We start from the raw sequence: 26,002 nt of genomic DNA on the forward strand, positions 1-26,002 counted from the left end.
TCTTTGCAGACCTTAAAGAGCTATTTTTTAAAAGTCCGTTATTATTGCTTCCCCCAGCCTGGACGGTTCACCAGGCCCTGCTTCCACTCTCTTCTGTGACAGTTCATTTTTCACGCCCGGCTAGAGCTATAAGCCGCCTTTCCCAAAGCTCCCAGTAGTCCTGGGCACGTCGGGACAAGCCCAGCCTCGCCCGTCGGGTGTCTTCCCGACTCCGGAAGCCCGGCATTTCCAGCGCCAAGAGTGAGAACCCTCCGGGCGGGGGCAGGGAGGATGCCCTTGGGCGGGGCTTGCAGACAAGGTGTGGCCTTGGGCCACGTAAGGGCCCCACGGAGTTCAGCTTCCAGCCCGACTGCTGCCTGCGTCCGACTGAGCCTGAGTCTGAATTCAGACCTCCCAACCTTGACACTCAGCTATCTTAATAGCCACGGCGGGCAGGACTGAGCAAAGGGCCCAGAGAAGACCCTGGTCCTCTCTTCCTCCATCCTTCCATCCCCTAGGGCTCAGAGCCCCGAGACGTGAACAGGCTACTCTCTTCACCGGCCCCGGGCTAGAGGCACAGACTGCCCAAAGCAGCAGCAGTCAACCGGGACGCTTCCTGCTCGCCCCCAACCCCCAGCTTGGGCTGTCAGCGAAGCGCGGCTTCCCCGCTCCGCCTGCCCTCGGGCACCACACACACCATGGGCCCCAGCGGAATCCGCAACTTCCAACTGGAACTGAGGCCCGGCGCCTATCACGGTGGGGAGCAGCTGAATGGCCTCTTGGTGTTGGAGCTGAGCCGACCCCTGCGAGTGAAGGGCCTGGACGTGGCAGCCAGGGGGGCCGCCGCCGTGCACTGGCTGGACAGCCGCAGCGTGGGCGTGAACGCCGTGTACAATGACTACGCGGCCTTCCAGAGCTTCCTGCGAAGTCGTAGACAGCTGCTTCCCCGAGGTAAGCCCCGACCTGGGCCACACTGCCGGCTCCGAGGCCTCTTCCCCTACCGGGGGGAAACAAGCACGTCTATTCTGAGTCCATGCCTTCTTGGTCTAGAAAATGGGCTTAACTCCCCCCCCCCCCCCCCCGCCACAGCATCCTCTGTTTGTGAAATTGGCCTGGTTTCACCCACCACCCTGCCTCTGAAAATGGGTCTCAGTTTCCCCAGTTTGTTTTCATTTCATCTGTGAAAATACACATCCTCTCCCTTGCTGATAAATGGGCCTCAACTCACCTTCCCGATTCAGTTCAATTTCACTGGCATTTACCAAATGCCTACTATGTGTGCATTCAGGCCTGGAGAACTGCCCAAGGTATCTAGCCTGAAGATGGAATGCTGAGTTGGGAAAACAGCAAGCAGCCAGTTTGCTGGGAGCTTAGAATAGCTATTATTAGCTATTATTAGAATACTAGCATTTACCCTAGGGTGCAGGAAAGAGAGTAACAAGAAACAAGTCTGGAAAGGTAGACCTGAGTCGGTTTGAGAAGGGCTTTGAATGTCAAAGTAAAGAGTTCTTTAATGTATGTGTGTGTACACATTTTTTTTCTTTTACAAAGAAGGCAATAGGGAGCCACTAAAGATGTTTGAGCCAGGGAGTGACATGGTCTGATCTGTTCCTTCTCCTTAGATTATTTGGCAGCTCTGTGTGTGGATGATGGGTTGAAGTGGGGAAAGACTGTAGGCAGGTAGAGCAATGAGGAAGCTGTTGCTCTAGGATAAGGCAAGGGGGCCTGAACTTAGGTTGCTCTGTGAATGAATGCATACATGAATAAAGCATTTATTAAGCACTTACTATGTACAAAGCACTTTGCTAAGCCATGAAAATATAAATAGAAAAGTAAGCAATTTGAGGGAGACAACACATGGAAAGTTTCAGCTGCAAGTCAGATGGAAAAGTTCCATGATCCTCAGGGTGATATAGTAGCAAAGTAGATGGTGATGCCTCTTCTGTAATGTCATTTCCTTTGATGAAATCATAACAGTTTCTGACGTTGAGCCATCTGAGAATGCTGATGGCTTTGGTGACGAGAAGTCTTTTCTGGGTCTTCCGTAGCTGTGGCTGCAGCCCCTGCAGGAGCAGGGCCAGGCTGCATCTCCATCGGGGCTGCTTCCAGGAGGACTGCTGAGGGCTCTGAGCTGGAAGCCTTGCTCTTCCCAAAGCTCTTGTGCTGTGCTGCCTCCATCAGGGTCTCAAGGGAGATGGTGGCCAACAGGGTAGGGGTTTGGCTTGTCTGTCCCTCCCTCGGGGGTCTGGCAGCTTCAGTTAGGCTGGCTTGCCTGCTTGTATATGGCCACTGGGAGGCAGCTGGTGGGGATGGCTGGCCCCTTCTCCATAGGAGTTGCTCCTTGGATGATGGCTGTGAGACCTGGGTTGGAAGCAGGACCTGTGGTCTGGGGGATGCTGCCAATCCTGGGGCTTCCGTGTCTATCTCTCTTTTGGGGGTAGTTGTCCCAGTTGGTGATGAGACAGGCAGGCCTCCCTCTCTACAATGATTTCTCCCCTCAATGGTGGCTTTGGGGGCTGGGCTGGAGGCTGTTTTGTGAGGAGGGGCCCCTACTGTTCCCAAGACTCTTGGGCTACCTTCGTCAGGGTCTGAGAGAGAATGGTGAACATGGCAGTAGTAGGGCTGGTTTGCCTGCCTTTTTATGCCAGTTGGCATTGGTAGCACGGCTGCTTCCTTTCTCTACAGAAGCTATTTCCCCAGATGATGGCTGTAAGGGCTGCGACTGGTGGGAAAAGCTGGGTGACATATTGTGGAGAATCTATAAGACCAGGAGGATTATGGTGTCCTCCAAAGAAAAAAGAGAGGAGGGAGAAGGTAACAAGCATTTATTAGACACCTACCATGTGCCAGGCCCTGTGCTAAGAGCTTTACAGATATCTCATTTGGTCCTCACTAAAGCCCTGGGTGGGAGGATCCCATTTTGATACTGGAGGAAACTGAAGCAGACAGAGGTAAAATGACTTGCCTAGGGTCACACAGCTAGTAAGTACCTGAAGATGGATCTGAACTCAAGTTTTCCTGATTCCAGGCCCAGCACTGTAACCACTACCCCACCTAAGTGTCTCCAAAAAATGTCAGTTTGGAGGAAGGGCAGGTTTAGAAAGGAAGATAAAGAATTCCATTTCAGACATGGAATGTTTGATGTATTCCAGTGGGATATCCAAGTGGAAATGTCTGGCAGGTAGCTGCTGATGAGAGATCAGAGCTCAGGAAAGAGACCAGAGTTGGATGGACGTGTAGATTTGGGAGTCAGCCATGATTCTCAGTCATCATGAGAGAATCCTTGACCCCAGGGTTGATGAGATCACTGAGGGAGGGTGTAAGGAGAAGAGGGGAGGACTGGAAATCGGAGCCTTGTGGGACAGTGGGGGGGGGTAGCAGAAGGGGCAGTTGATGTGGCACTTATTCGGGTACCTGAGGTCTTGCTTGAGTCACAAGACCAGGGTCAAGGCCTGCCTCAACTACTTATTATTTCTGGGACTTTGAGCAAATCACATCACCTCATCTGTAAAATGAAAGAATTGGGCTAGATACTCTCTCAAGTCCCTGTGTGAATCTATGACGCTCACATTTCACGTGCATCAGAGGTGACTAAGAAAGACAGGGAGGAGGAGAACCAGGGGAGAACAGACCCCAAAGCCAAGGGAAGGGCGGCTTTCTCAGAGAGCGTGGCCTACGGTGTCTGGACAGGAAGAGGTCCAGAAGGCTGCAGTCTGACAAGAGGCCGTCAGCCCCCGCGGGGACGTCACCACTAATCAGGGAGTAGATATTCACAGAGTGATGAGAAATGAGTGTGAGGAGAAGATGTGGAGGCCATGAGCAAAGATGACTTTTTCTAAGATTTAAGCCAGAAAGGGAGTGAGAGAGCACAAGTGCCTTAGAGGACATCGGGGTCAAGCAATGGGGTTGTTGTTGATGATGATGACATGGTTGTTGTTAGAGGCTGGGGGAAGCCTGAGCATACAAATAGGCACTCCTGAAGGATCCGGGAGAAAAGGAGAGGCTGAAGAGGGGAGCAGCCGGGGGATGGGCTTAGCAAAACAGTGATCCCCCAATCCCATCCTGAATGCATTTGTTTTTTTTCTTTTTGGTTAGTCAATGGGGTTAAGTGACTTGCCCAGGGTAACACAGCTAGTAAGTGTCAAGTGTCTGAAGCCAGATTTGAACTCAGCTCCTCATGACTCCAAGGCCAGAGCTCTATCCACTGCATCACCTAGCTGCCCCCTAAACGCATTTATTAAGTGCTGACTGTATACCAGTTAGGTGCTGGAGATACAGAGATGACAGAAAACTAAACAGCCCCTGCCCTAAAGAGCTTACAAGCTACTGACAGGGTACAACATGTAAACAGATAAGTATATACATGATAAGTTATGGCACAGAACAGCAGTAAACACACATGGGGCAGCTAGATGGCGCAGTGGATAGAGCACTGGCCCTGGATTCAGGAGAACCTGAGTTCAAATCCAGCCTCAGACACATAACACTTACTAGCTGTGTGACGTTGGGCAAGTCACTTAGCCCCATTGCCTAGCCAAAAAAAAAAAAAAAGAAGAAGTAAACACACAGCCCATAGGCTGCCTGCCCACAACCCTTCCAGGCATGGCCAGAACCAGATTAAAATGTAATTGGGAAACATTTAGGTGGCATTATGGGGCCTGGAGTCAGGAAGACCTGGCCTCAGACCCTTATTATGTAACCCTGGGCAAGTCACTTCACCCTGTTTGCCTCAGTTTCCTCATCTGTAAAATGAACTGGAGAAGGAAATGGCAAACTGCTCCAGCACCTTTGCCAAGAAAACCCCAACTAGGGTCACAAACAGTCAGATGTGCCTGAAATTCTGACAACGACTGAAAAAAGAATAGGGAAATAAATAGGGAAAATAAATAAACCTACAATAAAAGATAGATAACATTACATTTTAAAACAAAGGCAGCCTGCAGCCTGCAGGGTTCTTTCTGTATGCCTTTCTGCCTGAGTTAGGCACCCCTGGTGTAGAAGATGGTTGGAAGGGGATGTTGGCCCCGTCAAGGAGAACGGTCGCCGCTTCCTTAGAGACTGGAGCAAAGGAAAAGAGAATGAGGAACAATACAGAAGGGTCTTGAGGTGTGGAGAAGGGGAGAAGAATATCACTATGGAGGGGAGTCTCAGAAAAGTACAAGGAAAAGCTTTGCATTGGAAAGGTGGGGGACAACAAGTATGGAATGTTGCATACGTTGTCACCGGAGATCACTGTGTGTCGCCTGGTTTTGTGGTTTTCTTTGTTATAAGTGAAGGTTCACTGGCTATGAAGAGGAGGATAGGGAAGAGGAGAAGCTGTATCCAGAAATGACTCTGATGTAAAAATTTTAAGCATCAATAAAACTTTAAAATAATAAAGTAGGAGAGTGTCCTTTGTCTGCAGAGGAGGAGGGAAATGGGTTTGAGGAGAGAAGAGAAGGCTGGGGACAGTCATTGTGAGGCCTTTCATAGGATGAAAGATCCATTTCTCTTCCCCATATCCCATGTCCCAGGAAGAGGGCCGTGGTTTCTCCTCTCCATTTCTAATTTGGGAAATGAAAGATTAATCCCAGCTAGGAGTCTGGAATTTGTCCTAGTGTTGGGATGGTGGGGACGGGGTGGGGAGGGGGGAGGGTTGGAACCCTGAGCTGGCTGGGCAGCCTTAGGTGGAATTAGGATGTTTGGACTCCAGTCCCATCATGGCAGGAGGAGGGGGTTTGGTCTGTGCCCTGGAGGCTGAAATTTCCATTTGGGCCCTGCCACTGCCCAGCCCGGCTATGCCTGAGGACTGCCCTCTTCTCCTACCCGTGAACTGCAGGGAGGGGAGTTGATCCTGCCTCTTGTCCCAAAGGGAGTGAGTGAGTCTGATGTTCCTGTGAGATACAAGGAGCGAGAACTGGGAGAATCTCTAAGTCTGCTGCTTTTACAGTTAAGGAAACTGAGGCTCAGAGTTGAGAATGAACCTGCCCAGGGTTGCACAGGCAGTACATAGGCAGAGGCAGGATCTGAACCCAGGTCCTCTGACTCACAGATGGTGCTCTTCTTACTCCACACTTGTTTTGTCGTCTTTGGAGTTCCCCAGCTTGGGAGGCTGGGCACAGCTACGGGCATTAAGAGCTAAACGAGACCTTGCTGTCCATCTTGTCTAACCTACTTACTTTGCAGACAAGGCAGCAGAGGGCCAGAGACGTTAAAAATGACTCTTCCAAAATCCCATAACTAAAGTGGCAGATTCAAACCCAGGACTTCACCTGCTCTACTACAGATGGAGAGACTGAGGCCTAGAGTAGGACAGAGACTTGTCCACAGTCACAATGCCGGCTGCCATAATCAGTCAGTCAGTTTTTGTTAAGCACTTACTACTTGCCCAGCCCTGGGCTGGCTAAGGGCTGGAGAGACGAAGAAAAGATGGTCTCTGTCCTCATGGAGCTTCCGGCCTAATGATCACAATTAGAGGGGCAGCGAGGTGGTGCAGTGGATAGAGCACCAGTCCTGGATTCAGGAGGACCTGAGTTCAAATCCAGCCTCAGACACATAACACTTACTAGCTGTGTGACCTTGGGCAAGTCACTTAACCCCCATTGCCTAACCAAAAAAAAAAAACCAAACCAAAAACAAAGACACAATTAGAGAGAAGACAGCATGATACAATGGAGGCAGTGCTAGACCTGGAGGCTGAGGACCTGGGTTCTAATCCTGGCACTGCCACTTACTACCTGTGTGCCCTAGAACAAGTCCCTTAACTGATCTAGGCCTCAGTTTCCTTCTCTGTAAAAGGAGGGAGTTAGACAAGCTGGCCCTGAAGATGCCTTCTAGTTGTCCATCTATGATCCCGAGCCTTCTTTGGCCCCTCATCCTGAATCTCCTCCTCTCCCCCCAACCCCGCCTCCGTTGGAGGCTTTTTCCTCCTCTCTCTGTGTCTTCCCAGCTCAGTCCTTCTGTAATGGGAAGGCTACAGATCCAGCCCAGGGGAGCTGTTTACACACAGGAAAGCAAATGAAAGGCCTGAGGTTTCCAGGTGTGAAGATAGAGCCCTTTGGCCCATGGGTAAATATTTACCCCAGAGTTTATGCCAGCTTGGAAGCAGGGAGGAGAGGCGAGAGGGTGGACTCATGAACGGAGGAGAAAGCCGGGGAGCTGCCTGGCTAGGGAACCATGGCCAGGCCCCTTCCCCTCTCTTACAACAAGGGCCTTCAACCAGAGGGTCTCCAAGGCCCTGCATCCCCACCCTGGCCCAGCTCTGACGGTTCTTGTCCTCCCAGAGACTTTCCAGAGGAAGCCTCACAAGGGACGGAAGCTGACCCCATCAATCTGGGTTCAAATCCTTACTTATAGTGTGATATTGAGGAATTTGCTTCCCCTGTCTAACCTCAGTTTCCTCATCTGTAAAATGAAAGAGTTGGAGCATCCAGCTCCTACACTGGGTGTAATTCTGAAGGGTGGAAGCCACAATGGCAGGCAGGTGGAAGAGGGGCAGAGCTTTTAAGCCAATGAAGACCTGAGGGTGGGTTGGATTCTTAGGGTACCTTTCAAATCACAGATACAGAGAAAGCCAACCCTGGATGTGGGCACCAGGATCTGGGAGAGCAGACAGAGGTCCCCAGGTGTGTTTAGGGGTGGGGTTGAGGTGTGGTCACTTCTCCCCCATATACCCCCTTCATCTTAGGAGCACTTTAAAACACCTGGGGTCCAGTAGGGACCCTTTCCCAAGGAAGCTCTGGGTAGCTTGCCCTGGGCTATTTGCTATGTTGCCCGATCAGCTCTATCTAGCAAACCAGGCATGCCAAGTCATGGGCCAGGGCTGAAGTATTCAGAGGAGAGCCCTGATATCCCCGCCCTGAAGCCCCAGGGATGCTCCTCACCCTTCCACATCATACAGCAAGGTTGCAGGTCTGCTCGTTCATTTATCAGACATTCATTAAGCACCTACTATGTGTAGAGCAGAGACAACGGAGTAGGGGCAGATCCAGAACCAGCCCCCCCAAATCAGAAAGGCCTGGGTTCAAATCCCATCACCGATACTTCCCAGCAGTGTGACCCTGGACAAGTGACTTTACCTCTTAGTCTCCTAAGCAGCTAAGATCTGAAGTAACCAACCTGGTATAGATTTGCACTGGTGGAGAGAGTTATGTCATTGGAAGTTCCCTGTGCCAATGAAATCACAGATTCTATTCCACCCCCACTCCCAATATTTGGAAGACTGTGGTGGATGCTGGGAGGGATAAAAAATTTCACTAAGACCAGGGTCCCTGGTCTCATAGAGCTTACAGTCTAGTAGAGGGCTAAGACACAAATATGGAACATTCCGGGACATCTGCATAAAAGGTGAAAACAGCATTTTGTGAGGTTCCAAAGACAGTCATTACCAACAAGGGCATCTGGAGGAGGGGGCATTGAGTGGGGCTTTAACAGATTCAAAAGACAAAGAGGGAGAGAGGAAGCCCTTTGAGCAAAGGTAAAGGAAGGAGTCAGGAAGATGAGTGGTGTGTTTGGGGGACAGAGGGTGGACCAGTGTGGCTGGAGCCCAGGCCAGGAATATGAGAAGAGTCAGAAAACATAGAGGGTGGCATCAGGTCCTCAAGGGCCAGACAGAGGAGGTTGAACTTGGCCTTGTGGACACCAGAGAGCCCATGGGAAAGTCTTACTAACTGTGTGCCCTGGAACAAGTCCCTTAACTGATCTAGGCCTCAGTTTCCTTCTCTGTAAAAGGAGGGAGTTAGAGAGCTGGCCCTTAAGGTGCCTTCTAGTTGTCCATCTATGATCCTGAAACTTCTCTGGCCCCTAGGCCCCTAATTCTGAATCTCCTCCTCTCCCCCCAACCCCCACCTCTGTTGGAGGCCTTTTCCTCCTCTCTCTGTGTCTTCCCAGGAAGGACTTGGCCAGACCAGTTGCATAAGGGAGATATGCAGGAAAGGGACAGATTAGAGGCAGGAAGACTTCTTTGGAAACTATTGTGATCACCTAAGTGGGTGGTGATAAATAGCGGGTGGGGGCCGAAGTGGAGAAAGGACCCAGGTGGGAGATGTTCTGATAGACTAGAAATGGACCTAACTTAGGAGAGCAAAGAGTTCAAGATAACCCCCAAGGGGTTTCAAACACAGGAGACTGAGGGAAAGGTATCACCATAGAGTATTATGGGTAATTCTGAGCCTAACTTTTTTTTTCTTTTTGTTTTTGCTAGGCAATCAGGGTTAAGTGACTTGCCCAGGGTCACACAGCTAGTAAATGTCAAGTGTCTGAGGCTGGGCCTAACTTTTTAGGAAGGATGGTGCCGATTTGGGGATTGGGCCATATGGGGATCAGCCAAAGGGGAAAGAGGGAAAGGAAGAAAGGGAAAAAGCATTTATTAAGCATCTACTGTGTGCCAGGCACTGTGCTAAGCATTTTGCAAATACTATCTCATCGGATCCTCACAATAACCCTGGGACGGAGGTGCAGCTGAAGGAATAGGGGGAGTTTAGCCTACAGAAGAGATAGTGGGGGGACATGAGCTCCGTCTCTACTATTTGAAGGGCTCATGTATGCAGAAAGGGCCAGGCTTGTCCTGCTTGGTCCCAGACAGCAGAGCTAGAAGCCTGGGGTGGGAGAGAGGCAGGTTTGGGGACATTTCCTAAGAATCATCTCTGTCCAAAAAGGGAAATGAGCTGCCCAGAGTGGAAGGGAGTTCCTCCCTCCAGGAAGTTACCAAGTGGAGGTTGTTGGGGACTTAGAGAAGGAACTTGGCCAGAAGCCAGCACAGTTCTCTAGCTTCTGTGACTTGGTAATAGCAGAGATCCAAGGAGGAGAAAGTGTTGTTGAGTCCTTTCAGTTGTGTCTGACTCTCCGTGACCCCATCGGGAGTTTTTGTGGCAGAGATACTGGAGTGGTTTGCCATTTCCTTCTCCAGCACATTTTACAGATGAGAAAACTGAGACAAACTGGGTTAAGTGACTTGCCCAGAGTCACACAGCTACTAAGTGTCTGAGGCCGGATTTGAACTTAGGAAGATAAGTCCTCCTAACTCTAGGCCTGGTGGTCTATATGCTGTGCCCCCTAGCTGCCTAGGAGCAAGTGTAGGGGAAGGATAACTCTTATTGGGCATTTCGAGTTTGTGGTGTTGGTAGGACATCCAGGGGAAAATGGTCTGAAGGCAGCTGGAGATACAGGTCTGGAGAGCCAACTAGAGGTCAGGGATGGAGATGGAGACGTGGGAGTCCTATGCACAAATTGTTTTGGGAGAAAAGATAAGAGGGAAAGAGTCAAGTTCCTGAGGTTTCATTTACATCCTGGGTCCTAAGGGCCCTCCCAGCTCTGACATCCTGTGTTCTAAGGGCCCTCCCAGCTCTGACATCCTGGGTTCTAAGGGCCCTCCCAGCTCTGACATTCTGGGTCCTAAGGGCCCTCCCAGCTCTGATATTCTGGGTCCTAAGGGCCCTCCCAGCTCTGACATCCTGGGTTCTAAGGTCATTCTAGCTCTCTGTGTCCTAAGGGGCCTTTCATTTTAGATATTCTTCAATTCTTTTCTTCTCCTGTTGAATTCCTAACCATCCTTTAAATCAGGGGACTTGGTTCTTAAAAATCATTCACTTGATAACTGTATTTCAATAAAATTGGTTTCATTTGTAATCCCATGTATTTGTTAATGCATTTACAAAGATTATTCAGAAAAGGGATCCCAAGACTCCCAGAGGGGTCCATCTCTCTCTCTCTCTCTCTCTCACACACACACACACACACACACACACACACACACACACACACACACACGCAGAATAGTTAAGAAGCTTTGCTTTAAATTGGAGCTCAACGCCATTTCCACCTCCTCCAGAAAGATTTCCCTGATTTCTATCCCACTCCTTTAAGCCTTTTGGGAACTAGATTCCTCCCTAGGGCTTCCCCAGAGACTGTGCCTGCCAGGGAATGGAAGGTTATCTGAGTTTCTGACTGTGCGTTCCAAGGAGGGGACCACTTCTTTCCTAAAACACTGACCCTTCCCCAGGACCGAGCTTTGCCATTTATATCAAGTAATTTACTTTGGAGTAACTGAATTCCACGCCAGGGGGTTCCACAGCACCTTCCCGGTTCCCCCACTAGGTGTCACTACAAGTGCACAGGCAGCCTATTCCAGGTGTCCAGTGGAGTGGGTGGGGGCAGGTGGTGAGGACCGAGGAGGTCCAAGTCTGACCTCTGTGTCCTGGGCAGGAGCCAGGCTGAACTTGTGACTGGGTGTCCCAGTGTGACGAAGGGTGGGGTTGGGAAGGGATCAGCCCTGGCTGTATTTTTCCATCCTTCTGGGATGCCTGGCCAGATTGGGGGGTGGGGGTGGGAATAGCCACCTGGCCCAGTGGGCAAGAGGAAGACTCAGAAACAGGGTCAGTACACTGGCTGCCTTCCTGAAAGTGGGTTCACCCCCTCCAGTCCAGTAGCCCCAAGAAATGCCCTCAGTGGGCCTGCTTCCTTCTCTGCCCCTTCACTGGTACCAACCCTAACCCCCACCCCCAGCACCAAGAAATCATTTGATTCAGAGCTGGAAGGATCCTCTTGTTTCCCACTCCCCCATTTTACAGATCAGGAAGCTGAGGTCCAGAGAAAGGAAGTGTGCTTTGTCTGAGTTTGTACATGCATGTGGTGAGAAGGGAGCTGAGGAGGGATTGGAACCCAGCTCTCCTTCTACTCCAAAGAGACAGTCTGATAGAATGAGGAGAGCTGGAGGTCAGACCTGGGTTCAAGTCCCCTGGCCCATCTCCAATCTGTAGTTGGCTGTGCTACATCCTTTCCGTCTCCATAGTGGAGACGTCTTGACCATTCCTCAAACTCCTGGGAGGGAGGTCATAGGGGGTCCCTGTCTCTCTTGAACCAGGGGCATGTTTATCTCTTGAAACTCCTTCACGCATGTTCCCTGAAAGTACAGTCTGATCTTACCCTCCCCCCTCCCGTGCCCTGCTCCATCGAGCCCTGCCCCCAGCCTCCATGGCCCTCTGCCACCCCCCACAGCAGGAGGCTGGCTGGCTCTGGCTCTGGGGGAAGAGATTGGGCTGAGCCTCCCCTTCTCCCCCCACCCCTCCCTCCAAACCCAGCTTCCTGAGGACACAGCCAGGCCCCAGGCAATGTAGGGACTCTCATCCTGAGGGTTTCCGGTCCCCCAGCAGAAAGGGAGAGGAAGAAGCGAAGGAGAAGGAGAAGGAGGGGGAAGTGGGTGGGCATGGGGACTGGGGCAGGCGAGTCACCAGAACCTACAAAAGCTGGTGCCGTGACAGGCCAAGGGGTCAGCAAGGGGAATGATTGCATCCTGGGAGGGAAAGCTGATACCCTCCCTACCCTTGCGTTCAAATCCCTCTGGCTCCTACTCTTCCTCTCTCAGTCTCTTTTCATCTTTAAAAACCTACTCTTAGAAGAGGGGCTGCAGTGGAAAGACCATTCATTGGGCTTGGAGTCAGAAACCTGGGTTCAGATCCCACTTCTGTGGCTTATGAGCTGTGACCTCAGGTGAGTGAGTCCCAGGAGCCTCCAATTACCAACAATAACTCTACTAACTGCTTGACCAGGCTGGTATGGGGCTCAAATGACATCACAAACTTTGGAAACCTTAAAGCCCTTTAGAAATGAGCCGTCATCATCATCATCATCATCATCATCATCATCATGGCTAACATTTATGTAGTACCTACTATGGGCCAGGCACTTTACAAATATAATCTCATTGGATACTCACAACAATCCTGGGAAGAAGGTGTTATTATTATCCCCATTTTACAGATGAGGAAATGAAGGTAAACAGAGTTAAGTGACTTACCCAGGGTCACATAGCTAGTAAGTGTCTGAGGCTGGATTTGAACTCAAGTCTTCCTGACTCCAGCCCTTCCACATCCTTATTTTCTTTTTAGAAGAGAATCATAGGGCTCCTAGTTCTAAAACTAGAAAGGATCTCAGAGGCCATCTAATACAACCCTCTCATTTCACATATGAGGAAACTGAGGCCCAGGGTTACATAGGCAAGGAGTGACAAAATCCTGGGACACTAAGGTCCTCTGACTCCCAGCCTAGAGCCCTTTCCCCCTCTGCTGTGCTGTCGCCACCTAAAGGAGGAAAAGAAGCCACTTACTCAAAGCAAAACACGAAAAACAAAGCAAAATCTTAGAGCACGTCCGTACATGTCAGAGCTGAGATTTGAATGCAGAACCTTCTGATGACCCCAAACCCACCCTCTCAGGTTCTCTTTCTCTCATGCTTACTCTTCAACATCTCTCTTGCAAGATTCTTCCTCCAACCCTTTATTACTAGCTGTGTGACCAGCACATTTATGTTTCTATTATCTTGATTTCCAAATACATACACCTCCCACCCATCCAGCCATTGTAACCTGACTATCAAGTTACATGCAGGAGAAATCAGCAGAGGGAAAACACTAGGAGTTAGAGGGGATCGGGAAAGGTTTCCTGTAGGTGAGACTTTTGGCTGGAATTTGAAGGAAGCCAGGAAAGCCAGAAGGCAGAGATGAGGAAGAAAAGTACTGCAGGTATGGGGACAGCCAGACAAAAAGCCCAAGTGTCTGACAGTGTCTGCAGAATTCTGTACCCATAGTCCTCTGCAAAGAAGAGAAGGTCACCCTCACTCTTTCACATTCTTTCCCTCCCTCTGTTACGCACATAAGCTCAAATTCACTCTCACCAGTACATAAGGTCATTCCTCCTCCTAGGCACAAATGGTCAGACACACACACACACACACACACACTCATAATGGATGGGGACCTTAGGGTGAGGAGTCCCATCCTGGGTCCCGGCTTTAAACAACGATGCACCAGTTTTCTAGAAAGATGGGAACATTCTGCTCCTGCCCAGCGAGATGGGTGGGTGGAAGTCTGCCTCTCCAATACTGGCCATGCCTGGGCTGATCTCACAGCTGAGGCCCCCACACCTGGGCCTGGGCCAGTAGACAAGCTCTCTTGGGGAGAGGAGCCTCCCTGACCTCCTGATCTCCCCCCCAAGACCTCCCCCAGGAGGATTCCAGCTCCATCTGTGTCCCTGCCAATGCAACTGCTCTCATTCTCCCCTTCCCTTCTCACAGACAGACTGATGTTGAGGGGAGAGAGGGAAGGGTGGTGGGAGAGAGAACAGAAGCAGTACCCTCCCCCCCTTTCCCCATGCAAAGGAAATTAGTTTTGTTCTCCTCCATCCCAGGGGGTGGAATTAAAACAGTAGGTGGGAGTTACAGAAAGACAAATTTTTACTTGATGTCAGTAAAAACTTCCTAACCATCAGAGCCTGCCCAAAATGGAATGGGGCAAAGGTGGTGCAGTGGTTAGAGTGCCTGCTGGCCCTGGAGTCAGGAAGACTCATCTTCCTGAATTCAAATCCAGCCTCAGATACTGGCTAGTTATGTGATCCTGGACCAGTTGCTTAACCCTGTTTGCCTCAGTTTCCTCCTCTGTAAAATGAGACAGAGAAGGAAATGGCAAACCACTCCAGTATCTCTGCCAAGAAAACCCCAGAGGGGTCACAAAGAGTCAGACACGACTGAAACAATTGAACAACAACCAAAGTGGAATGGGTGACTTTGAGAGATGGTGGGTTCCCTTTCCTTGGAGGATTTGAAGCAAAGCAGGGACAGCAATTTGGCCAGACTTTTTCTGTGGGGATTCCTTCTGTGTATGGATTGTACTAGGGGACCACTGAGGTCCCTACCTAGGGAAAGCCTGGGACTACACATACATAAAGCAAAGGCAGTTCTTGCACTGGAGCACTCCCATTAGAATGATCCCTGAAATTTAAATAAAACGGACGTAAACAGAGGAAGGTCCAGAAAGGCTTATAGGATCATTGTTTTAGAGCTGGAAAGAAGGGACTTCCCAGGCTATCTGATCATACTCTCTGGTTTTACAGATAGGGAAACTGAGGCCTGGGCAAGGTAAGTGACTTACCCAAGGTCCAGCTGCATCTGTGCTCTTTCGACCCCAAGGCACTGGTGGATTCCTCTTCCCAGGAGGTCTTACAGAGAGGAGTCTTGTAAGGAATTTCCCCTCTCAGGAGGCTGTGAAGAGGTTTCTTGTTCTGGTAGGGGTAGGTCTAGAAGGTCTCTTTGTCCTCTTCCTGCTCAGGGACTCCAGTAATTGAGGAAATCCCAGCTTTGTTGCTTCTGCAGGGTATGTACTAAGGAAATTGGGGAGAGGTGTCAGTGGTGACTAGCCCCACACATGTAGAACCTTAGAGAGGTTGTCTAGCCCAGCCCAGTCATTTTACAGAAGAGGAAACTGAGGCTCAGAAAAGGAAAGTGACTTGCCCAGTCTTAAAGGCAATGAGAGGTGAGATTTGAACCTAGGATCCCCATATCCAAATCCTGTGCCCTTTCCAAGGAGATTCCTCTAACTATTCAAGGAGGAGGGAAAATCCCAATTGATCTCCGAGTTGTTAGGAAGGTGGGGCATGAAGGAAATATTTGGATAACTATATTATAGGCTCTACCAGGCCAGACTAGGTCTTGCCCCTAGGCCCAGGAAACCCAGCATTAGCATGGAAAAGTTTCTTGGAATTCTTAGGCCTAGAGGGATGGGAAGGGGATGGAGGGGCGGTAGCATGGCCAGGGTGGGGGGGAGGCGTAAGAGGAGGGAGCTGGTTAGTTCCGGAAAGTGGGCCGAGTCTGATTTAAAGTCACTTTGTTAAACTGACTGATTAACTAGCTCCTTGGGGTGAGGGAGGAGATGGGAAGAGGAGGGTTGAAGAGTGATTGTATCCTCCACAATTTCCTTCCCTGCGCTAAGCTGTGGGGAAATTCCCAGCTCTGCCCAACAGTTCCACCTCTGAAAAGCTCAGCACAGCGCCTGGGAAAACCTGGGTTTCCAGCCTGTACTGATACCAGTGCCGATCCTCACTCAGAACACCGAATGTCAGAGCTGGGAGGAAGGAGGGACCGAAGTTCAACCTCATCCTATAGGTGGGGAAAGTGATCTCGGAGATGGAAAGTAACTTGTGGAAGGGCACCAACTTTTGTCTCAGCCACGGGCTCTTCCCGCCACCCCCAAAGAGTGAACTGTCCAGAAGAAGTCCAGCCTTGAGGGTTGGAGTGGGGCAGGGATAGGGTAGAAAGGTAGTGAATCTTGGCCCAGGGCCACGGACTCCTTGGGGCTCAATAAATATGTTAAACTGAAAAAGCCCCTGGGGTCGAGAGGCTGGACTTCTGGGTTCTAGTCCTCGCTGTTCCGTGACCTTACTGTGTGACCTTGGATCAATCCCGTAATCCTCCCGGGGCTCAGTTTCCCCATTTGAGAGCACTGGACTAGAGTCTTCCTCCGACCCTTTATTACCAGCTGTGTGACCAGGGGCAAGCCGCTTTCTTCGCCAGCCCCCAGAGTGTGGCGTTCTCTCAGTAAAACGTGGACAGACCCCGCCTCAGAGGACGGTTTTGAGGTTCTAGAGCGATGGGACGTGCCCTAAGGGGCTCCGCCGACTTTAAAGCGATAAATTGGAATCATTACTTTTGGGCGCGGTTTGGGGGTGAGGGGACGGTTCTAAGATCCCTCAGGCTCCTTAACTGGGATGTAATTCCAGCCCTTTATAACTGAAGGGGGGGAGGGTCCAGCGGGCTGGACTTTGCCCGGGCCGCTCCCTGGAACTAAGGAGGGACAGTCGGGGCCCTAGAGGCTTCTGGTTGTTTGTGTGTAGGTGAGGGGTGGGGTGGCTGGGTGGCCACAGGAGGCCTGGAGCCTTGGGAGGGCGACGAGCCCCTAGGCACGCGCGAACCGCGCGGCCTAGGATCCCGGGCCCACCACCTGGGCGGGGGAAGGGGACGGCTCTCCCACGTGTTTGTTTTTCTTCGCCGCCGCGCCCCGCCGTTAGCCACGCCTCCGCCGCCGCACTATTGGCCGCGCCTCCTCAGGGGCTCGCGGAGCGGCTCCGCCATTGGCCGCAGGCCTCTTCTCGGCCCGCCCCTCACCATATAAAACGTGCTGCAGGCTCTCTCGGGAAGTAGAGCCTCCAGTGAGGCAGCAACTGGTGTGTGAGTCTTCTGTGCTCTGGCTGCCGCCCCACTCTCGCCGATCTTCTGTATCCGCGATGATCTTCGACAAGGTGAAGCGCTTCGCCGTCTTGCTGGACGGGCCTGAGCCCGAGCCCGCTTTCAGCGGCGGCCAGGCCGTGTCCGGGACGGTGCTGCTGGAGCTGGCGGCCGCGGCGCGGGTGGGAGCCCTGCACCTCCGAGCCCTGGGCTGCGCCCGGGTGCACTGGACCGAGTCCCGCAGCGCCGGCTCCAGCACCGCCTACACGCAGAGCTACAGCGAGCAGGTGGAGCTGGTCAACCACCGCGACATGCTGCTGGCCCCAGGTACGGCCCCCCACCGGCCCTGGCGCCCAGAACCCCGGGGATGGGGGTGGGGCGCACCGTAGGGCGCCGGAGCAGCCGCTGCGACCACCCCAGCAGCCAGCTACCCAGTGGCCTCTGCACTCTCCTCCCCTGGAGTGCAGATGAAGACGATCCTGGCAGTCTGAGCGGACCACTCCCTGGTCGATCCTAATTAAGGTCCCTTAGCCTGCCCTACTGTTCTCCAGCCCCCCCCCCCTCCCAACCCTCACCGCGCCCCCCCCTCAATCTCTTCCGACTTTCAGACTCTGGGGACACTACTACCTTACAGCCGGGAAGGCACGAGTTCCCCTTCAGCTTCCAGTTGCCCACGTAAGTGTCCGAGCTGGGCAGCCCTTGATGGGACCCGGGGACTGACACCCCAACCTGTTACTGTGGGTACTAAAAAACCATAGGGCCTCTGTGGGTGGTAGGTACCACCTAGTGTCCTCCCATCTGTGGCTGCTTCCCTCCCTACTCCCCTCTTCCCTCTCTCTTCTCCCATCTCTTTCATTCTTTCTGGGTCTGTCCTCTCACCACCCCCTTTTCTCTCTTTCTTCCTTGACCATCTTTTTCTGTGTGTCTCTTTCCCCTCTATTTCCTTTCTCTCTGGGCTACCCAGTCTCCCCAAGAGCCCACATGTACATTCGTGCTCAGCCCTTCCTAGGAAACCAAGTATAGATAGACAGAGTTGGGGTTTCCTGTAAGTTCTTTCCCTTTGCCTTCCACCCCCAGATTCTTACCTACCTCTCTTCTCTGCTGGCTAGGACTTTGGTGACCTCATTTGAAGGGAAGCATGGGAGTGTTCGATACTGTGTGAAAGCCAAGCTCCATAGACCCTGGGGCACAGCCAAACGGGCCAGAAAAGAGTTCACAGTGATTGAGCCCATCGACATCAACACTCCTGCCCTGCTGGTACGTCAGTGGACAAGTGGCATCACTGAGGCTAATCTCCCCCCTCTGTCCTGAGGCTAGCCACCCCTCTTTTCCAGGGCCACCTTTGGGGACTAGTCTAGGGAGTCTACCCTTCCCGGCTCTTGGCCTTGACTTTGCATACCCTGGGTGCCCCACACTATGCCAACAAGCTCCATTAAAGGAGGATCTTTAAGGAACTCACCGTATGACCTTGAGCAAAATCTCCAACTCTGGCTTCGATTTCCTCACCTGCCAAAAGGGTGATCATATCTCTACCTCATGGGATGAAGGGAAGTAATAGGTTGTGGACTGCCTGATCTGCGAGGGAATCTTGTCCCATCCCCTATTAAAACAGAGGTGGGGGAACTTGCTTGTGGTCCCCATACCCCATGAGTCACAGAGCAGGACTTTGAAAAAACCATTTATGGAGGGTTTATGGAGCATGGCTAGAGAGGCTAGAGAGAGACTCACCCCTGACCCATACTGACTGGCTGGACAAGTCACTTCACCCATCAGTGCCCCAGGCAGCTTTCTGTGGCTGGCATTGCCTCCAGGCATTGGTAGAGGGAGTTTCTGCACTGAAGTAATAAAAGCCATTTCTTCTTTTTTTTTTTTTTTTGAAGGCACTTGGGGTTAAGTGACTTGCCCAGGGTCACACAGCTAGTGAGTGTCAGGTGTTTGGTCTGAGGCCGGATTTGAACTCAGGCCTTCCTGATTCCAGGGCCAGTGCTCTATCCACTGCGCCACGTGGTTGCCCCTTCACAAACTCTAGTATGAACCAGCCAGAGTTTCGTGGGATGAGAAAAGGCACAGAGAGGTTGCACCCACCCCAGCCCTTCCCAGTGTGGAAGCAGGTGTGGCCTTGGTATGGATAAGCTGTTGTTTATTTTTGCTTTTTGGGTTTTACTCTTTCACAGGAGCCTCAGGCAGGTGTGAAAGAAAAGATGGCCCGGGCCTGGTACTGCAATCGAGGCCCAGTTTCCATCACAGCCAAGATTGATAGGAAAGGCTATACCCCAGGTAACTGGGGCACTGTGTACTCACCTGAGTCCTGGCGGGGAGGTCCAAAGGGAGGCTGCTCTTTCTTTATCTTTTATCTTAACCATCTGCCAAGGGGACCAGAGACGGCCAGCTGAGCAGGCTGTTCTAGACCAGATCTTTTGGTGTAGCTGCTATTCTGTGGGGGTGGGAGGAACTCCCTGTGTATGTGTGGTCCCCGAAGGAAAGGGGCCTTGGGGAGAGTGCATACCACTTCATCTTTGCCCCCCCTCCCCATTTCTGGCTCTGATTTGGCCCAGGGCCTTGGCAAATTCCTCTTCTCCCTGAACTGCCGATATTTCCCATCTGTTAAACATGGGGGTCATCGATTTAAAGCTGGAAGGCACCCTGGAGGGTTAAACCCCTCATTTTAACAGGATTCAGTGACTTGGTTAGGGTCTGCTGTGGGATTGGGTCCCCTGTTATGGAAAGTCTGTTCCAACACTAACATTCCGTCATTGTGAGCCTAACTACGGGGGGCCAGGCTCTCATCCTCCGCTCTCCTCGCTCCCTCCTCATGCCGTCATCCATCCTATCCCTCCCAGGTGAGGTCATCCCTGTCTTTGCCGAGATAGACAATGGCACTAGCAGGCCAGTTGTGCCCAAGGCTGCCATTATCCAGACCCAGACCTTTGTCGCCCGTGGGGCCCGGAAGGAGAAGAGATCGGTGGTGGCGAGCATTGTGGGGGAGCCCATCGCCGCAGGGAAACGGGAGCTGTGGCAAGGGCGGGCACTGAAGATTCCTCCCGTGGGACCTTCCATTCTGCAGTGCCGAATCCTCCATGTGGATTATTCTCTCAAGGTAGGACACTCAGCCGGGTGGTGTGGATTAGGGGGGCGGGGTCCTGGGAGTACCAGAAGTGGGGGTCGTCTGACCCTGGTGGAATTAAGTGCCTTCTGCTCTGAGCCTCAGTTTCCCCATCTATGAAATGTACAGATTGGACTAAGATCTCTTCCAGCTCTCAAAGCCTCTGACAATTGGAGATGGTGACACGCTTGCAATTGGATTCAGTAAGCGGTGACAGGAGGTGCCAGGGAGATAGAAACAAAAGTGAAGTCTGACCCCCGAGCAGCTGCTGGTGCTGGGATTTACTGTGGGCTCAGTTGAGATAGTTAAGGGTGTTTAGCCTGGACAACAGAAGGCCGAGGAAGGAGGGGACCATGGGGCTGTTGTCCTGGTCTTCGGGGATGTGCAGGCTGTTCTAGAGAACCTGGTTCTGCTTGGCCCCAGAGGGCCGTGGAAGTGAGAGGGACAGATTGAGGCCTGAGGTCGGCAAGAGCTAACTGGTAATTAGTAGTAGTTGTTGTTCAGTCGTATCCAACTTGACCCCTTTCGGGGCTTTCTTGGCAAAGATATTGGAATGGTTTTGCTATTCCATTACCTTCTACAGCTCGTTTTCCAGATGAGAAAACGGAGACAAACAGGGTTAAGTGACTTGTGTAGGGTCACACAGCTTGGAAGTGTCTGAGGCTGGTTTGAACCCAGGAAGAGGAGTCTTCCTGACTCCAGGCCTGGTGCTCTATCCACTGGGCCACCTAGCTGCCCCATTAGAGCTACCCCAAAATGGAATGGTCTGCACAGTGGGTCTCCCGTATTTGAGGTTGTTCCCACCATTTAAGAAATGCTGAAGGTGACCTCCAAAGCCCAAGGTACGTAATAAGCCTGAGAAGCAGGATTGGAACTCAAGTCCTCAGATTCCAAAGTGTGTGCTCTTTAGAAGGGATTACTGCCCAAGTGTAGGGTGTACTGTGGATGCCTAGAAACCTCTTGTTCCAAAGATCTAGGTCAGGCACGCACAACCTTTGGCCCACAGGCGCACCAAAGGATTTGGGGTGGCCCACCAAAAATTGTAGAGGCTGGTTTTCTCTACATTTTTCGAGGGGCTGCCCGAAATCCTTTGGAGGGGCGCAGGCCTGATCTAGGTGATCTAGAATGGGGTTTCAGGTTTCTCTCAAACGATGCCCACCGGGGAGGATGCTTACTCTGGAGTTCAGCGTGGAGTGCAGCGCTTACATCTGCTGCTACCCGCAGGCCGCTGTGTGTCGTGGTGGGGAAAACACTGGCTTTTGGAGTCTTGGTGAGTCGGAAGACACCAAGGCCTCCTGGGCTCTGGTCCCGGTCCTGACACTTGTTCCCCGTGTGACCTTGTTTGGGCAAGTCCCGTAACTTCTGCACCTCAGGTCCTTCTGTAAAGTGAGAGGGGTTGGACAAGATGGTCCCTTTCTGCCCTGCATCTGGGATCTTAATGGGGCCTTGCTGGGTCAGAGGAAGAGTTTAAGGAAGAAATCGCTTCCTCCCGGTCCAGGGGGACTTCAGGGAGGAGGTGGAGTCTGAGTTGGTCCCTGAAGGAAGAAAGGGGAAGGGGCACCGATCTTCTGGGGCTGTTGTGCCAATATTATCCTCGAAATGCCTCAGACACATTAGTTGTTCTTAGCCGAGGGTGAGGTGGCACCAGTGTTGATGCATGGTACGGCCCGGGCCCTGAGTTCGAATCCCCCAGGAAGCGGGGAGGGGGAGGAGAGGGGAAATCCTGGTCCATGCCCTCACCATGAAGAGAAGGAGACTGACACTCATGGGCCTGAAAGGTCACTACCACCTCCTCGCAGTAGGCAGGGAGGCTGGGTAGGGGTTCATCCCATTTGACCGGTGAGGAAACTGAAGCCCAGAGAGGGAAAATGGCTTCCAAGAGTCACGCTGACAGTCCAGGAGCAGAGCTAAGACTAGAACCCAGGTCTCCTGACCCTGGGTTTTCATCCCAGCCCAAGCTGTGTGACCCTGGGTGAGGCCCTTCCCTCTATGTCTCAGCTCCCTTGTATGAAAAAGATAATAAGACCTGCCCTAGCTATCTCTGGGAGTTGTTGGGAAAGACCCAGTTATCAGGCTGGAGTGGTAGCCTCCACGCTGGGAAGAGCAGGGTGCAATCTTGCCTCTGGCACACACAGATACAATCTGCATTGGTGAAGGGAGTTTCCTCACCCGGAAGTTCTCACCATCTGGAGGGACTGGTCCAAAGACACAGTAATACCAAGTATTATGGGACATCTTAGAGCTTCAAATACAAAGCCGTCTTGCCCTCAGGGGGCTTACCTTCAGCTCTGTTTAGTGCCTGGTGTCAGAGGAGGGGGGAGAAGAGGTTCACTTCCCAGTCAGTCGGTGCCTGGACGTTCTGGCTCGCCCGTTCCCCCCTCCAGCATGCGTGCCTCCCCTGCCTTTCTCCTTCCTTGCTTCCAACGCCTCTGCCCTTCATCTTCTTCCCAGGTCTGTGTGGACATCCCAGGCACATCCAAGCTGCTCCTGGAGCTGCCCCTTGTCATTGGAACCATCCCACTGCACCCATTTGGCAGCCGGACGTCCAGCGTGGGTAGCCAGTACAGCGTCAACCTGGATTGGCTGCACATGGCCATCTCTGAGCAGCCCGAAGGTGAGCCTGTGAGCCCACACTGGATGAGGGACCATCAGGGCTCATCCAGGCTGGTGCCCTGGGATGTAGGCAAACTGAGGCCCAGAGAAGGGCCATGACTTGCAGAACTAGGACTAGGCCCCAGACTCCCCAGGCCCTGGGCCCTTTCTGAGGCACCACACTGTCCACTCTGCTGCTGGCCTTAATCCAGATCTGGGCTCAGCACTGACTTGCGTGGGTGGACACCTCACTTCTGTGCCCACGTTTTTTACTCCCATTAAAATGAGAGACCAGATGCCTGAGAACTAGGCAGGGCTGAGGTCGGGCCCCTGAGATCCCTTCTTCCACCTCTCTCTCTGTTAGCCCATGACCTCCACTGCCCTGCTGAGAGGGTGTGGGGAGGGTCAGGCACGTGGGAGGGCCTTCTCAGTGAGCAAGACCAAGCCAGGGTGAAAGAGGAGGCAGAGATGGGACTCTGGAGCCCAGGGACACTTCCCCTTTGGCCTCACTGCCTCCCCACCTGCCCATGCTGTTTCAGCTCCCCCAGAGTACTCTGAGGTGGTGTCTGAGGAGACAGGCCCAAGCCTCTCGCCACCGCCCCAAGAGGCCAGGAGCAGCCAGGCCCCGGAGGGCCCCTTCTTTGCCTACATCCAGGAGTTCCGCTACCGTCCACCTCCCCTGTACTCTGAGGTCAGTGAACTTCTTCTCTTGGCTTTGGGGGTGGGACCTTGGGAGGGTTTTCTTTGAGGAATTTCCCTTTGCTGGAGTCTGTTCACTGAAGATCCCTAAATTGGGGGGGGGGGGGGCGGGGGGGGGGCGGGGGGGTTTTCCCCCCTTTCCGGGGGCCCCCCCTCCACCGAAGTCCCGAAATGGGGGGGGGGGGGTGTCAGGACGTGGGCAGGGTCATTTTCCCTCTCTTCCTGCCTCCCACCACATCCTTTCCACCTGAATTTGCCCTCCTGTATAGGAGTGGATGGGCTTTTTTAATCAAATTTTTAGAAAAATAAAAATCTATTTTCTCTCTCACTTTCTTCTACCCATTGGAGAAAGAAAAATATAAACAAAGTCCTAACAAAGCAGATTCCCACCTTGGGCAGGTCCAAAAGCATATCTCACTGTGTACTACAAGGCCACGACCTGTCAGAAGTGGTTTGGCCTATTGGGGGTGGACGCTCCTGACTCTTGCTTCCCTTCCAGGTGGATCCAAACCCTCCCTTGCAGACCATTCGTCGGCGATGCATGACGTGTTGAAGCCCGGAGGCAGTGGCTTTGATTCTGATCAGGACCAGCTCCTGGGATCCAATAAAGGGCTTCCCAGCTGGAAAGAGGCCAAGGAGCCCCACTGATCCGCCCTGCAGGAGAGCAGGCAGCTTGAAGGCGCTCCTGGGCTTTGGTGGCGATGGCAGGGGCGTGGGGAGTCTGCTTACCATGACTTTAGGACTCAGCTGCTGAGTCCCCCTTTTCTCCGGCCCCAAGTTGCTTTTGGGTGAAGATGGTCCCTGATGGGAGGCCATTTTGTTCTTTCTGGAGACAACTCTAAACTTCTTTGGCTTGGAAATGGGAGAGTGTTTGAAGATTGCAGAGGTGAAGCCCCTTGAGAGGCTCAAAGAGAAGCTATGACTTGGCCACACACGGGAGAGCCACCCCTAAGAACCGGGCCCTCTCATCCCCTGGCTGGGGTGCTTGCCTACACACTGCCTCATTTTGGACCGAGAAGAAGGCGATCCCTTTCCCAACCAGACACCTGAGAGTCGATGGGCCAAGGCAGCAGGAGCTTATGGGGCTGGCCGTACAAGCTGGGCCTGGGGAAGGGGGATGGATGGAGTTAGGGGTAAATGAAGGGGCAGAGCTTTATGAGGGATGGCCCATGGGTGCTAAGAGTGGGCATAGCCGTGGGCTGGATGGCCCTTCTGAAGCTGGTACTAAAGCTGGGAGGGACCACGGGGGCTCTGGTCCACAGATGCCCCCCACCTGGGCCTCTGGCAAGGGAAGCCTTCCCCTTCCAGAGCCCACCACAGTGCCCAGCTCAAAGCTAGGCAACGAATGCTAGGCTAGCTCCTTCTTTTCATGAGCAAATATCGGCTTGGCCTTCACTGCAAACATGCTGATCAGCACTGTGGTTTTGATAAAATCGAAGAACATTCAGGGAGGCTTCTCTTTTTGTACAGCTTTTTGTTTGAAAAAAATTAAATAAAAGTGAATACCGTGCTTTCTACTGAGATGGATGTTGGTTTTCTCTGTTTCACCCCTAAAGCAACTTACCTGAATAATAGTTAACCTTTCTAAAGTCCCCTGAGGTAATAGGATTTGAAGGTGGGTTTCTTTATTTTAAAAATCTTTTTTTTTTTTAAATTTTGAGTTCCAAATTCCCCCTCCCTCCAGCTCCTCTCCCACCCATTGAGAAGGCAAGCAACATGATATGCATTATTCATGTGAAATCATGCAAAACTTATTTCCATATTAGCCATATTGCAAAAAATAAAGTGAAAGAAGGATGTTTCAATCTGCTCGGAGTTGATCAGTTTAGAGGTGAATTTTTTTTAATTACACATATTTTTTTGCTTTGACATCACCACCTTTTCCAAAAACAGCAATCCTTTGATACCACAGAAGGAACAGAGGCAGTTCAGTATAACTACCCAAGTCATGGAATGGTCCTCCGAGCACATGCACTGTTTTGCACCCATAGCCCCCCACCTCTTCGAACAAAGGCAACAGGTGCTTCTCTCTTCAGGACCAGCTCCCACCCCAATTAAGGTGCAGGCAGATTTCTGTTGTAGGAGTCATTTCTCTGCTTTTGCTTCTGATGAAATACTCCCAGGCAGGCAAGCCAGAATTCTCTAAATTTCTTCCCAGTGTTCATTTCTGAAGGCCCAGTAAGATTCCATCGCACCCTTGGACCACAAGGCTTACTTAGCAACTGGACAGAATCTGCGCAATTCTTTCATCTTTCTATAAATCCCATCCCTAGAAACAACCCCCGGAGAGTTTCTAATGTGGAAAGAAAGGACTCAGAGAGGTTATGTGAATCCCCTGAGGTCACACAGCCAGTCTGTTTTCAGAGCCTGCCAGTGAGGCCTGCTCCCCTCACGCTGCCCCCAGTGAAGACCCTGGCTCTGCATTCCTCCTTGGAGGAACCAGGGAGGAAGAGTGGCAGGAGATAGGCCTGTTTGGAAGGATTGGATTGAAAGGATTATTTGGCCTTCTGTCACTGGATCTGCAGACAAGGGATGGGTGGCTTCTCTTGTCCTTACAAGTATAGGAAAGAGCTCTGGTCTGAGAGATAGAAAGCCAGTATTTTAGTCTGGGCCCAGCTGGTAATTTGCTGTGTGACCTTGCACAAGTTACTTCCTCTCTGG

At 52.1% G+C, this 26,002-nt stretch overlaps 2 protein-coding genes across 4 annotated transcripts; one reads left to right on the forward strand and one right to left on the reverse strand.

The window, feature by feature from the left end:
• The first annotated feature begins 305 nt into the window (after positions 1-305).
• Positions 306-24,862, forward strand: ARRDC2 (arrestin domain containing 2). Of its 3 annotated transcripts, none has more exons than XM_027853028.1 (8): positions 306-930; positions 17,556-17,622; positions 18,057-18,204; positions 19,122-19,224; positions 19,788-20,044; positions 22,502-22,664; positions 23,182-23,333; positions 23,841-24,862. In XM_027853028.1, the coding sequence occupies exons 1-8, from the start codon at positions 678-680 to the stop codon at positions 23,892-23,894; spliced, it is 1,197 nt and encodes a 398-aa protein (XP_027708829.1). In that variant the 5' UTR covers positions 306-677; the 3' UTR covers positions 23,895-24,862. The 3 variants fall into 3 exon arrangements, with proteins under 3 accessions (XP_027708829.1, XP_027708830.1, XP_027708828.1); XM_027853027.1 differs by lacking the exon at positions 306-930 and adding an exon at positions 16,847-17,274; XM_027853029.1 differs by lacking the exon at positions 17,556-17,622 and having other exon boundaries at positions 842-930.
• Positions 1,797-14,890, reverse strand: LOC114036533. Its single transcript, XM_027853031.1, has 2 exons — positions 14,879-14,890; positions 1,797-2,764 (listed from the first exon to the last, which is right to left on the reverse strand). The coding sequence occupies exon 2, from the start codon at positions 2,632-2,634 to the stop codon at positions 1,948-1,950; it is 687 nt and encodes a 228-aa protein (XP_027708832.1). The 5' UTR covers positions 2,635-2,764; positions 14,879-14,890; the 3' UTR covers positions 1,797-1,947.
• Positions 24,863-26,002: the final 1,140 nt, after the last annotated feature.

The sequence above is a fragment of the Vombatus ursinus genome, unplaced genomic scaffold (genome assembly GCF_900497805.2).
Source record: "Vombatus ursinus unplaced genomic scaffold, bare-nosed wombat genome assembly UNPS02009918.1, whole genome shotgun sequence".
NCBI classification, from domain to species: domain Eukaryota; kingdom Metazoa; phylum Chordata; class Mammalia; order Diprotodontia; family Vombatidae; genus Vombatus; species Vombatus ursinus.